The following is a 13,842-nucleotide window of genomic DNA, read 5'->3' on the forward strand; positions in this document are numbered from 1 at the left end:
GTGTCAAGGATAGGACCCACACACCACTTATGCCAGAATTTAAACCAGTTCCCAGAATCGCAGTGACTTGCGTTCGCCTTTGCGGGGCTAGTGCCTGAAAGGTGGGCTCCCTTACTTGGAAGGAGTACGGTCTGCTGAAACGAGTGATATTTAACGATTTCGCTACCGTAAATAAACCCTATTTAGATTCCGGGCAATTAATGCAACCACAAGCGACAGAAAACCCTCGCTTGAGTAACTGCAACTAAGGGCAAGTTTGCCTGGGCTGGAGAGTGCCAAGAATCCGCGGAGTTCCTTTTGTGGAAGCGGGCAGGGCTCGTTTGTATGGGGACCTTGGCGGTCTCTCCACGGCCCTGATGCCTCGGGAAGAATGAAGGAGGAGCCGCTGGCGCTTTCCTATCCGAGACTCCACCCAAGTATCCCAGTGGGGCTTTGAGCTACCCTTGAAAGACGACGACGACGACAACAACAGCAACAACCAAACAAAACACAAACACACACCCAAGTTAGCTTCCATGTAAATAGAGGCTGCATCGCAGCTGGAAGCACCCCAGTCTCCCTAGAAGGGGTGGGGGGTGGGGAGAAGGCGGCCGGTAGTGCAGAAAATCGATCGGAATTGCCTTCCTCTATGTCCATTACGCGTGTATTCATTCCCGGAGTTCGGGATCTCTTCCTTGATTCCCGCGAGGGAAGGGAGAACTTCGGTGACTTCACTGGGCTCCTACCGAGACCGCCCACGCCCACCGGCGGAAGGGACACGCGGGCTGTGGGGGCCCAAAGGGAAAGAGAGTTGCGGGCATCCCGCAAGCAAGCGCAGCCTTCGCTCTATTCTTGGGAATGTCACCCTGGCTCTTGGCAATGGAACATCTCGCCCCTAAAACGTGTTTACTAGGAAGCCGCTCTGATTTCAAGGAATTGCACTGAAATCCACAGGGCTCAGTATTTTCTTAAAACCCTTTCCTCTTCTCCCGCGTTAATAGTAAACCTTTTAATCATGGAAGCTTTATCCAGAACTTCGATTGTTCGCACCTTGGGGCAGGGATCTTCTTTTCGTGGGATTGCATCCAATGGGTTATATCTAACTCAAGTCCTATTCATTTCCGCCCAAGACGAATAACAAAACAAGGCCATATGAAAAGCAGAAAATGGCTCTTAGGTGAAGTTGTATCGTCTGGAAACGAAACAGAATTTGGCAAAATCTATAATCTCGTCTAAGTTGTACCCTTCCTGGGAAATCTCCCTCTTAAAAAAAAAAAAAAGGTTATTGACCGCAACCAAGATACGTGTGTAGAAAAGCTAATTAAAATCTTAAAGTGATGTGCATCTGTACAGATAAGTAAGGATTATAGATAAGTATGATATGGTGTGCATATATGACGTGACAAAACATACACACAGGTATAGATATTCCATCAGAGGGTCAGTTAAGTCATAGTACTTGGGTTTAAAGAAATTTAAATTCAAGGCCTGTCTGGTTTGTTTTGTTTTGTTTTGTTTTGGTGGTGTATCGAATGACAAAAGACTCTTCAGCTTGCGATCTGATGCACACTTACTTGAAATAATTTAGATTTTAATCAATGAAACTCTGAGCCAACCAAATGTGTTTGGGACTGGAATGCTGTAAAGTGTTCACCAATGTGATTCCTTCAATGGTTATTGATTGACTATACCTCATTTTTTTTAATTATAGCATGATATTTCATTACAAGGTGTAATGAATGAGTCACAGTCTTTTTCATTGCTCTCTGAATAGTTATTGTTTCGGTACATGACATATCCACCACTTATTGTATGTGCATCTTGCATGTCCATTTTGTGACTTGAATGTTTTAATCTAGTGGCAGTATCCAATGTTAGTCCTACTTTGAGTAGACGCATTGAAATGAATGGGACTTCATTTAGTCATGACAAGCTCATTTAAATGGGTCTACTCAAAATAAGACTAGCATTGGATACTACACTAGGTATCCTTTTATTATCTCCAGATAATTTCTTTTGTATAATTATTAAAAGGGAACTATATAATATGTGGCTGAGCATACATAACCACACATACTGAAATATCATTCGATTTTGTTTTTTGTTTTTTAAAAATCAAATCACACTACACAGCTTAATAAGAAAGGAACATCTGAAAGCCAGGTCCAATTGAACAAAGTAAATGTGCACCTTCACAGAGATACTGTTATTTACAAGTCTTAAAATAAGAGGTCCTTCCCCGAAAAGCATTTCGAGTTTGTGCCAGTCTTTTTGGAGAACGAAAATAGCAGATACTTTCGTGCCCAGCATTTATTGGGAAACCGGTTTACTGGTCACTTCAGGCTCTTCTCCCCATAATCTCCCAGAATTGTGTTCCTGTACAGTTAGCAGCTAACTGAGGCCGTTCTATGACAAGAAAAAGGGGGAGGGGACCTCGGGAATAAAGCGCAGCCCCCACTTTAGAGAGGCAGCAGGTAACACGCTCGGGGGCTATACTGACAAATAAATTCCAGCATATCAGGCGAAAAGCTCAGCCGGGGGTGGGGTGGGGGGAATGAAAAGCTCTCCCTCCTCTTTTCGCCAGCTGGAGAAAGAAAACACAACCACCCTGCATCCATATTTCCCCCTAACCATGTGCAGGCCTGTGAAGTAAATTCTTGTCCTTACCCAAATGCCAAGAAGCTTCCTCTTTGCCCCAAGAGTGAGGAAATCGCCTTTGAGAACTAGTTTCCCTCCACTCTTGTGTTTTGTTGGGGTATGATCTAACTAAATGTTGTCCCCCCCACCAACAGGATTTAAGGAGGCGGTTTTTTGTCCTCGTATAAATCTTATTGTACAAACAGGGGAGAAAGGGATTACGGTTTACAAAGGAAATAAAAGCTCCTGTATCCTGTTTTGCCAGGATACATTCTCCAATAAGATGCAAGATTGCCTCAAACAAACCCATCGACATTATTCCCCCGCTAACTCCAGATCTACACCAAGCAGGGTACGACACTTTGAAAACGGTTTGGAAACTATATGTGGAGGGTGTCCTGGGCCCCAACAGTTGTCAAGACTGTTATAAATGGTTTTAAAGCAATAGTGTAGATCCTGCCAACGTGTGTGCCTGTCTATGTGTGTGTGCACCAGAGGGGAGAGAGAACATAAGAAGCGCCCTGCTGGGTCAGACCACGGGTCCATGTAGTCCAGCACTTCGTTCACACAGTGGCCAACCAGCCAGCGGCCAGGGATGAACAAGCAGGACATGGTGCAACAGCACCCTCCAGCTCATGTTCCCCAGCAACCGGTGCACACAGGCTTACTGCCTCAAATACTGGAGACAGCACGCAACCATCAGGGCTAGTAGCCGTTGATAGCCTTCGCCTCCAGGAATTGATCCCCCTTTTAAAGCCATCCAAATGGCTAGAGGCCTTAAAATATAAATCACTGACTCTTTCCCTTTTCTCTTGGCAACAAAAACTCGCTCTCCAAAACATACCAAACACAAGTTCCCCATCTGCCCAACTTTACAAATTCACAGTAAATATTTTAAACACCCACCCACTCAGAAGTTTTATTGACTCAAACGCTTTTTGTGGGTGCCATTTATTGGCGAGAATATAAAGTAGCAAAAATGTAAAGAATTAGTTAAACGAAATTTTATTGCTCTTAGTAATTGCATCAACCCCCCTCCCAGATAACGGCAAAAGGTCCGTGATCCAACGGCTGTAAAGACCTTAATTTGGAAGTGAGTAGTAATGCTTTCATGAAACTCACTTCCAAGAAAGTGTGTCTTGGATCTGTTACCTCTTCAAAACAAGCTGGTCTCAAGCACTGTGACGTCAGCCGGCGTAGGTGAAGTAAAGGACAATCGAAATCAAAACAATTAAAATATAAAAGCGAATGAATCCAGTGGTAGCAACCGTAATTGTTCACGGATCGATTCCCCGTTTTAATTGTCCCCGTGGAAAGTCAGAAATATTCCTGATTGATTTTTAGTTAAACAAACAACTAGTAATTGAATTTGAGGAAGGAAAAGAAACCGACAGAAATATAAAGTAATTCAATTAGCGTCGTCGATTAATCTCGCAGTTTTGTTTCCGAAGTATGTGATATAAAATCGTACCTCTCTTGTGTTAGCCTTTCATGGCAACCGCTGGGATGGGGGAAAGGCACCTGCAGATGCAGAAGGCGAAAGAGAAAACAAAAGTTAGCTTGTGTTCCAAAATAAAACCACCATTAATTTAATTGTCACCTTTCCATAAGAGATTTCCTCCCTCCGCTCTCCCCCCCCCCATTGAAAAGCAACACCGCTAGAAAATGCGACATGCAAAGCGCACAATTGGCAAAGCAACTACTGTTTTCGGTGGATTTAACAAACTACCAGACAACGAGGGATCCGACGAATTTTACACACAGAGGAAAGAGAGAGAGAGAGAAAGAGAGCGAGAGAGCGAAATGGAAACTATTTGTCGGGTCTCCCCCCCCTCCATGCAACTCCCCCCCCCCGGACCCTTCTAGCCTCCCCCCCCCCATTTCTTAAAACAGTTTATTTGAAAGAAGCTTCGGGTGGACACTGTAGACATCCGAGCGGCCAATCAGAGCGGCCCGTTCCTCCCCTGGCCAATAGCAGGCGCCACATTGTTGTCAAATGTTGTCTAATGGAAACGTAAGGAGCAACAATAGAGCAAGCGCTCGCGGGCGGTTCGGCGGAGATTTCTATCTCTTGGCAACTCTCGCCCTCTTTAGTGTCACACATGCAAAGTTGGGGCTGAGGGGAGCGGGGGAGCGGTGCGGGCGGCGGCGCCTGGAAGAAGGGGACGCGGGTTGCCTGGGTGGCGGGGTTTTGCCTGGAGGAAGGGGCAGGCGGTGAGCGATGGCCGGGGGCGGCTGAGAGGCGCTCGGAGGTGCGGGTCAGGGAGTCGGAAGGGGCTGCCCTCGGGGAGCGAGGAGCGAGGAGCGAGGCGGCGCCGAGCGCCTGGCTGCTGCTCTGCCTTGCCGGCGCTGCTGCCGGGACGCGCTTTCCTCGGGCGGGGCGCCGCTCCTGCCATGCCTCCCGGGGCTCGCGTCCGCTCCAGTCGGGACGGTGTTGTGTAACCTTGGCAAGCGATTGGGTGCCTCCTTCGCCCCGTGTCGACCCCGCTTGTTGGAGGGGCCGTTTGCCGCCGCGCCGAGTTGCGCGTTCGTAACTTCTCAAGAGATCAGGGGCCGACAAAAGAGGGTCTAGGGGCCGGGAGAAGATGGGGGTGGGTCGAGTGTCATTTCGATGCCTTTGACTGGTGCTTAGTCGCGAGGAGGAAGCCCTCACTCCCCCCCCCCGCCCAGCCAAGGGGCTGATATTGATCCTGTGGGGGCTACGTTACAGGAGCAAAAAGGGCCGGCGACACTTTTTGGATGCCTCTTTTTGAAGTTTTGCCTCTGTCTAGACTGGGTAGAACAGATACTTGAACTAGGGAAGGGCGGAGACTACAGGGGGAAGGAAGGACGGAAAAGTTTTAGGGTTGGGCTTTTTTTCTTCTTCTTTAGTGAAGAAAACTTCCTAGACCTGTGCGAGTTGCCCAGTTTAGAGCTGCGGTTGGGCGTTCAGAGGGCCGGAGTTCGGCAGTTTGAAGGCGCTTTTAGAGACCTCTGGGGATTTATAAAACGTTAACGGAGAGTAGCCAGCTTTCAGGGGAGCTTTTGCGCTTGAGTAATCGGAGCGGGGCGCGCGGGGTCGGGGAGGCATCAGGCCCGGCGCGTCTCCGGCTGCCTGCTCGAGAGCCCCCCCCGGCGCTCCTTCCCTGGGAGCATGGAGATGCCCAGCGTGTCCGCGGCGAACCCTTCGGTGCCCCCCAGTTCGGTGGCGGCGGCGGCGGCGGCGGCCGCGGCGGCCAGCCTGCCGGTGAGCGTGGCCGGCAGCCTCCTGCGAGCGCCGCCGCTGCTCCTGCGAGCCGCCGAGAAGTACCCGCGCACGCCCAAGTGCGCCCGCTGCCGCAACCACGGCGTGGTGTCGGCGCTCAAGGGCCACAAGCGCTACTGCCGCTGGAAGGACTGCCTGTGCGCCAAGTGCACGCTGATCGCCGAGCGCCAGCGCGTCATGGCCGCCCAGGTGGCGCTGCGCCGGCAGCAGGCGCAAGAGGAGAACGAGGCCCGCGAGCTGCAGCTGCTCTATGGCACCGCCGAGGGGCTGGCCCTGGCCGCGGCCAACGGCATCATCCCGCCGCGGCCCGCCTACGAAGTCTTCGGCTCGGTGTGCGCCGCGGACGGCGGCACGGGGGGTTCAGGTGAGGCAGCGAGCGCACCCCGATCCTAACAGCTGGCCCACGAGCCCTCTCCCCCTCACACGCACACGCCCCGTCCCGTCCCCTGCACACCAGTGGGAGGATGTAGGTGGCCGCCGTGAACAAGCTTACAAAGGAGTAAGTCTCGTTGAGCTCGATGGAACTTACTTCCGAGTAAACACGCCCAGGTTGCTGTGCTTAAAACCACGTTGCCTCTAACGGGACTTAAAGGTGATTAATTTTCCTTTGAAGTGCGTCTCCCATCTTCAGGGAAGTTTAAAGAATGGAGTTTACTTCCAGCTGAGCGCAGAGAAGAAAGTCTAGGGGTTAATATCACCCACTCGAATCTGCTCACCTTTTCTACCACTGTCTACACCGCCCCTATCCGCCCCGGGGAACACGTAAAAACCAGCTTCTTCCCGGTCTGTTTTTCTGTCCATCTGCACCCGTTGCTACCATCACCTCTTTTGCGTTCATTGTCCCCATTCATTCTCACACCATCTGGGTCTCTCTCTCTCTCTCTCTCTCTCTCTCAACACAATACATCTCTTTTCTACCAACAGCAATTCCCTACTTGTTGGAAGTAAGTCCCAGTTATTTCAGTGGGTCGTGATTTCACCTGATGTGTTTATGATAAGGTGTTACCCGGCTGCTTACAGCCTTAAATAAGCTCCGTTGGAATCAACGGGTCTTATTTCCAAGTCTAGGTGTTCAACATTGAGGCGCCAGCCAGCCATATAATATACCTTGTCTTTTTTTATATACTCTTTCTGTAAACTCGGAAAGGGTTCACTCCTTTTAAACTATCCTCCATACTTATTCCCGATCTGTCTATCCAGCTGTACATCCGCAATTCCTTCCTTTCAGACCCATCTATGACCAGGGCTTACTGCCTCTATGATGCATCCATTTTATTGCTTGAAGCCTCTGTTTACGCAGAAGTAAACAGGCGTCAATTCGATTTACTTCCAGGTAAGTACGTTTAGGGTTGCCACATTGTCAGTTAGCGCTCTGAAACAGGGAGCCCGGCAGCAACTGCATCAGCCTCGCTCGCGCTAGAGTTCTTTCCTGGACTTCTTGCCGGGCGCCCTCCGCTGCCGCCTGGCTCGGGGAGGCGAGAGAGAATGGCGCCCTCTGTCGACCCAGAGATCTGGCCCTGCCTAGTGGTGCTGGGCGGAGTGGCGAGCAGCTGGCCTCGTTTGCTAAACGGGCTCCCTAAAAGGGTCACCAAGGTGATGTCATGATCCGCCAGGGGGAAATGCGGTGGGTGCAGACTAGTAGGAAGCCAGAGCAGGCAGGGCAGGTGATGGACCGAGTGGATGAAGGCGGGCTGCTGGGCACACCTAGAACCCGGGTGCGCGGGCTCAAGGCAGGGCGTGGGGGCCTTGTGGCGTGTACTGTACTGAGCCCAATTTGGGCGGGCTGGGTGTTGAGTTCCCTGGTTCCTGCGAAGTCCACAAACCCCACATGATGAGGCTGAGAAGTTTTCAGGCCCCTCGCCTGGTTCCCGGTCGGTTCACGCGGTTCTCTCTCTCTGTCTCTTCCCTGCCAGAGGTCAAACTGCAGAAGTTCGAGCTGTTCCCCAAGACGCTCCTGACCAACCGGGCCGTCACCCCTCAGCAGGCCAAGCCCTTGTCGCCGGATGGAGCGGACGGCGCGCCAGGCACCTCATCCCCGGAGCCCTCCCGCCACGGCTGCGGCTCGGGCTCGGAGAACGGCGACGGCGAGTCCTCCGTCAGTTCGCCCGTCTCCAAGGGCGCCAAGGACGGCAGCGGCGTCGGGGGCGAGGAGGAGAGCCCGGGCTCCATCAGCCCGCTGGGCTCCGACTCCGGCTGTTCCGAGGCGGAGCGGGAAGAAGCGGGCGCCACTTCGCCGGGCCTGGCCGCGGTGGCGGCAGCGGCGGCGGCTGGCGGAAGCCGTCAGCAGCGGACGCCCTTGGACATCCTGACGCGCGTGTTCCCCGCGCACAAGCGCAGCGTGCTGGAGTTGGTCCTGGCCGGCTGCGGCGGGGACGTGGTGCAGGCCATCGAGCAGATCCTCAACAACCACCACCACCACCACCACCACCACCCGCGAGGAGGAGGAGGAGGAGGAGGAGGAGGAGGAGGAGGCAGCCCAGGCCAGGGACTGGCCGCCGCCGCCTCCGGGCTGAGCTCGGCTGGGCCGGACAAGGCCAGCGACGAGAGCTGGGCGCGGGCTGCAGGAGACGCGCCGGGGACGCTGGGCGGCTTGCAGCCTTCGCCCGCCGCCGCCGCCGCCGCCGCCGCGCACCACCGCCCCCTGCTGGCGGGCGCCATGACTCCCGCCATCGGCGCGCTGGGCAGCCGCTCGGCCTTCTCGCCCCTGCAGCCCAACGCCACCCACTTCGGCGCGGCGGCGGCGGCTGAGGCCAGCGCGTACCCGCTGGGCACGCACCTGGGCTTGAGCCCGCTGCGGCTGGCCTACTCGGCGGCGGCGGCGCACAGCCGGGGCCTGGCCTTCATGACACCCTACTCCACGGCCGGCCTCATGCCCACGCTGGGCTTCCGGCCGCCCATGGAGTACGCCTTCAGCGACCTCATGCGGGACAGATCCGCCGCCGCCGCCGCCGCTGCCGCCGCCGCCGCCGCCGCCAGTGCGCACAAGGAGCAGAGCTACCCGAACGGGCTCTACGGGCCCTTGGTCAACAGCGCGCAAGAGAAACAGTAGGGCGGCTGCAGGCCCCGCAGAGCCCAGGACAGTGAGCCCAGATCTCTCGCGGACTGCAGGTGTATCTGTATGTAAATATATGCATAGAAAGATATATGTGCGCGTGTGTGCGCGCGTGTGGTGTGCGCGGGGAGAAAGATTGAGAGTCTGCGAGAGACGATGGCGTGAGCGAATCAGCCGAAGGAGGGTGGAGAGATCCGGATCTTCAGGCTACGATGGAGTTACATGATCTAATAACCAAGAGTTTTGTCTCCCGCAGGGATCGCAGCAGTTATTAAAGATAATTTCACTCAGATGCGAAATACAACACTTGGAAATATAAATGCCTCTTGAGGGTGAACCAATGGAGTTCTTTCCATGTTTGAGCCTTGAGACTAGGCGCGAGAGGGGTTTTGACAGCTCCCATTTCAAGAAGTAACCTATAATAAAAAGAACGCAGTGGCCTGGCTTTAAGGTGCGTTCCCATGTACTCGGAAGTAAGCCCCATTGAGTTAAATGCAACTTACTTTCTCAGGTGAGTGTGCATAGGATTTCAGCATCGATGAATGGGATGTTTAGCAACCGGTTTAGAGCAGGGTGGGATTTTTCAAAACATAAGAGTACAAAAGTTATGAAATATATAGGCACATCAATTACGCAGATTTCTATTGCTTTCTGGGTTAACAATGGAACCCCCCCTCCCCCTTCCAAATGATTTCTAGGTTGTCAGGATTTCATTTCACTCTGTTTGTTGCAACGGAAAAGTGGTAAAATGTGTGGGACTTGACAAACATCTAGGTGTATTGAATTTTTAAAAAAGTAAATGCATTTTATTGTTAAAATTGTCAATCATTTTTATCTTTTGCTTATGCCCATAAGCATGGATATTCCTCTTGGTGCATTGTGAGAATATATATATATATATATATATATATATATATATATATTCTCCCATACATATATATATATGTAAACCAGCAAGTGTATAGTATAATGTTATAAAACGGAAATCTAAGTTATTAATGTAATTTGTAGGTGAATTTAGTATTAACGGTAAACTAAAGGGTTAGTCAGTTTTCAGTTTTAAACACATGAAGTATAGAGATTAAATATATTGTAAAGAATTTTAACGCTTCTTTTTATTCACCCACTGGGGAGGAAAATACAATTTGTAAATAAGGTTGAAAAGTAGATATATTTGTAATTGTTCTTTGGACTCGATCCAAATCCTGTGATTGACACCGTTTTAATGAATGATCCGCAAGAAGAAGAAAAAAAGGCTGTCTGGTTCCAGTGTAGCAAACTTCTTGCTGTTTCAAACAGTTTTTGTCTTTTCCTCTATGTTTTCATTTCATAGAAATCCTAGAAATAAATGTTATTTTGTATTAAAACCCACCTTATCCCTAAGTCCTGCTGTTTTTATTTGGCAGTGTTTTATTATGCCCTCTTAATGAAAAGTCAATGCAAAGTTGCAACAAATTCTGATCCATAACTGATTGATGTCAAGCGATTTGTCTGAATTCTTGTAGTTCTGCTAATCTAATTGTGGATGGGGCTGTTTGACACTCTTTTTAAATAGTTAATTGCTATATCATATTTGAAACACACAATCACAGGAAAATCTGTAAACAATTCAACAGAATACACAAAACGGCAGTTAAAAAACGTACCATGAAGAAAAATAATATTTTATCTGGATTCTTAGTTTTAGTGGTTTTGGAAATAAATTACAGGCACTATTTTGAAAAACATCTTTTATATTTTATTGATCTGTTCCACAAGGATTGTATTTTTAAAGTGTTTCCAGTGTTGAATTTAGAGTCCAACCCAAATATAAATCGAGTGCAATTCCCACAATGAGACTCTAAGGGTGTAACCCTATACAAAGTTACTTAGGAGTAAGCACCATGTCTAAGAAGACATGTGTAGGATTACGCTGTCAACGTGTTTTGGATTGAATATAAGACTAACAGAGCCTGGAATCCTATACATACTTACTTGGAAGTAAACTCTGTTGAGCCCAATGGCACTTCCTCCTGAGTACACACTTTGGAATTGCGCTGTTAACGGCAATGCGACTTGTGCCCATAATTCCATTAGATTGTGTGTAATATAATTATTCTGAGTTATTGTATTGCTTATTTCTATAGCATTTTCATGATCCAGATGAGCAACTTCCATTAATTCAAAAGCAATAAATTTAGCAAGAGAACATAGATACTATTTTTCTTTTAGAAATCCCCTTCCCTCATTTATTGCAATGGGGAAGGGCAGTGCATCTTGGATTTCCTGATTTTGCTTGACAAATGGTCTAGTTATTCTTCAGTGAAATTGACCAACATCATACACAAAACATGCTTACTTGGAAGTTCATTCAAGTCAACTGCCAGTGCTTTGATTTGAAACCAAATTTAGTGTAAACCAATGGGACGTACTTACTTTTGATTAATTTTGTTTAGGATTGGGAGTTTCTGGAAACATATACAAATTAGTCCTAATTTTACTTCTTGGGAAGTAAATTCAATAGCTAAAAAATATGTTTAGGGAAGACAAGCTAGAAACAGGACTCTTTCTAAAACTGGTAAATGGATGATAGGCAACAAAGCTCGTAGGAATTTCATACTGTACCTCCAGAATAGCAATGCTTATATAGGAGGGATTTTCTTCCCTATCCCGGGGAGTGTTTGTCCTAGGAAAACTATTACTCACAAAGAACAAGTTCAGTGCATGGTTGAATTAAGACTGTAAAAGCTCCTAAAATTGGTTGGTATGGAAACCTAATCCCACCCAACTGTTCTGTAGCGCAGTTGGACTGTTTACTTTCTCACTTCAAATATAACTGTGTAAACATTGGCTTGAAACTGACAGCTCTGCTCCTATAACCAGTTAATATATTGGGGTGGATGGGTGGAAATGTGGATTCCTTCCTGGTTATTGGAAGAAAGGAGGGGGAATAATAATAATAATAATAATAATAATAATAATAATAATAATAATAATAATTATAATAATAATAATAATAATAATAATACCAACCTTGCAGCAAGTGAATTGCAATTTTCTCTCCTCTTTTGGAAATGTCTGAAACACCGTTTGAAAGCTTTGGGTGTGTATCTCAGTGCAATCTTGGGGATGTCTACTCAGAAGTAAGATCCCTTGAATTTAATGGGGCCTACCCCCAGTGAAGTGTAGCATTGCTGCCTGTATGTGTTAAATATTACAGATTACACTTTAAGTTAATTATTTGACCCCAACCCCAACCCCTAAAGCGGCCAAATCAGTATCACAAGGGAAACTTTTTTGTTTTGTTTTTTTAAGAGTCTCAGGTTCCGAAAGTGGTTGAAACGTAATATTACTACAATAAAACGGTTTAATAATGAAGGGCTTTAATAGTGAGCTAATTTGATTGAGTTTCCTAATTCCACTTTAATTGGAAAAAAAACTCCGGAGTTGGCTGCTTGGTTATAATGTGAGAGGGTTATGTTAGACGGAGGGCAAGCGGGCAAGAAGGAGGGAGCATCATATGGACTTGAAGCTTTAGAGTCAATCTCTCTCTCTCTCTCTCTCTCTCTCTCTCTCTGTGTCTCTGTGGTGTGTGTGTGTGTTGGGGCACCTGATTTCTTGCAAGCTGTATCCCAGATCTGGAATTGTGAGGAATGGGGCTACAGAGGACTTTTTTTTTTACTTAAAGAAATAAGGTGGACACAATTGTTACTTTCCAACTGTAGAGAGACTAATGATTTAGGAAACCCTCCCCATCACCTGTACCACCCCCACTCCTTGGAAACAGGAACAGAACGAGCTGAATATATTGTTTTAGTCTGCCGGAGTCACTTTTAGACCAGCTTTTTGATGAGACATCTCCACACAGACTCATAGGTTTTGAAGGTATCTCAGAGGTCATCTACTCTGACCTTTAAGACTTTGGGCTTTTCTGGGGCTTAAACTGTCTAGTTATTTAAATCAGAATTGGAAGGGACCAGCCTCACTGCACCCCACCAAGTCCCTAAGTAGACACAACCAACCACTCACTTTCCAGCAAACCTGCACAATCCACATCCACGGTGTGCCATATGCAGGGAGAGCTTACTGCAGAAAGCACCTGGAGAGCAATAGCTTTAAGGGCACAATCCTATTCATGTTTAGACAGACAAAAGTCCTACAGCTCCCAGCATTCTGGAAGTTGTAGCACTTCTGTCTGTCTAAACATGCATAGGATTGTGCCCCAAACGATTCAAAAACATGAACTGAGCCAGACACTACGAACAAAGGATATTCTATCCCATCTGATGGGGGTGGAGGTTGGGTGACTGAAAATCCACAAATATGGTAACCAATCAGATCCTGCGCCTAAACCCCACCACCTTGTAACTACAGCTTAAAAACTACCCAATAAAGCAGACTTGATTGGCAAACGTGATTGGCAAACTAAAAAGGGACATTCTTGTCCTTTCTCCTGAAGTCTTTTGAAGGAGTTGTCCTATCTGTGGTTTAAATCAGAGATGGGAAACCTTCCATCAGCCCCACCCAGCATGACCAGTGGTTAGGGATGGTGGGCAGTTTTAGTTGAGCCAACGGTTCTCCAACCCAGGTTTAAGTCTTCTATGACCAAAATGACATAATGATCCAGTTTCATACAGCACCCCTAAATGGAAGAGCAGATGGATTGCCAGCTTCCACCCAGGCCTTCCAGGGATATCCTAAGCTGCTGGTATTAGGTAGGTCAAGTCATTATGATAGGGCAACAGTCCTGAGGTGGAGGTCACACCATGCGATTTTGAGAGGTATGAGCTCCTTAGCAAGTCACAAAAAGATCAGTCATGTTATAGTCCTTCCAAGCCACAGACCAACAAATTTGCTTATCTTCAAGTTTCACTATTGAGTTCAGTCTTCCCCAACTAGGTGCCCTCTAGGTGTGTTGGACTATAACTCCCATGATCCCCAGATGGTAGAA

At 48.4% G+C, this 13,842-nt stretch overlaps 1 protein-coding gene across 1 annotated transcript; it reads left to right on the forward strand.

Moving 5' to 3' along the window:
- The first annotated feature begins 5,749 nt into the window (after nt 1-5,749).
- DMRTA2 (DMRT like family A2) lies at nt 5,750-8,909 on the forward strand. The gene is made up of 2 exons (XM_063136052.1): nt 5,750-6,224; nt 7,774-8,909. Exons 1-2 carry the CDS (start codon nt 5,750-5,752, stop codon nt 8,907-8,909), a joined length of 1,611 nt encoding a protein of 536 aa, XP_062992122.1.
- Nucleotides 8,910-13,842: the final 4,933 nt, after the last annotated feature.

This window comes from Elgaria multicarinata, chromosome 1, assembly GCF_023053635.1.
Source record: "Elgaria multicarinata webbii isolate HBS135686 ecotype San Diego chromosome 1, rElgMul1.1.pri, whole genome shotgun sequence".
Taxonomy (NCBI): Eukaryota; Metazoa; Chordata; class Lepidosauria; order Squamata; family Anguidae; genus Elgaria; species Elgaria multicarinata.

Coding starts and splice junctions, on each gene's coding strand:
- DMRTA2 (XM_063136052.1), top strand. CDS start 5,750: ATGGAGATGCCCAGCGTGTCCGCGGCGAACCCTTCGGTGCCCCCCAGT. Junction 6,225..7,773: donor CGGCGGCACGGGGGGTTCAG/GTGAGGCAGCGA, acceptor CTTCCCTGCCAG/AGGTCAAACTGCAGAAGTTC.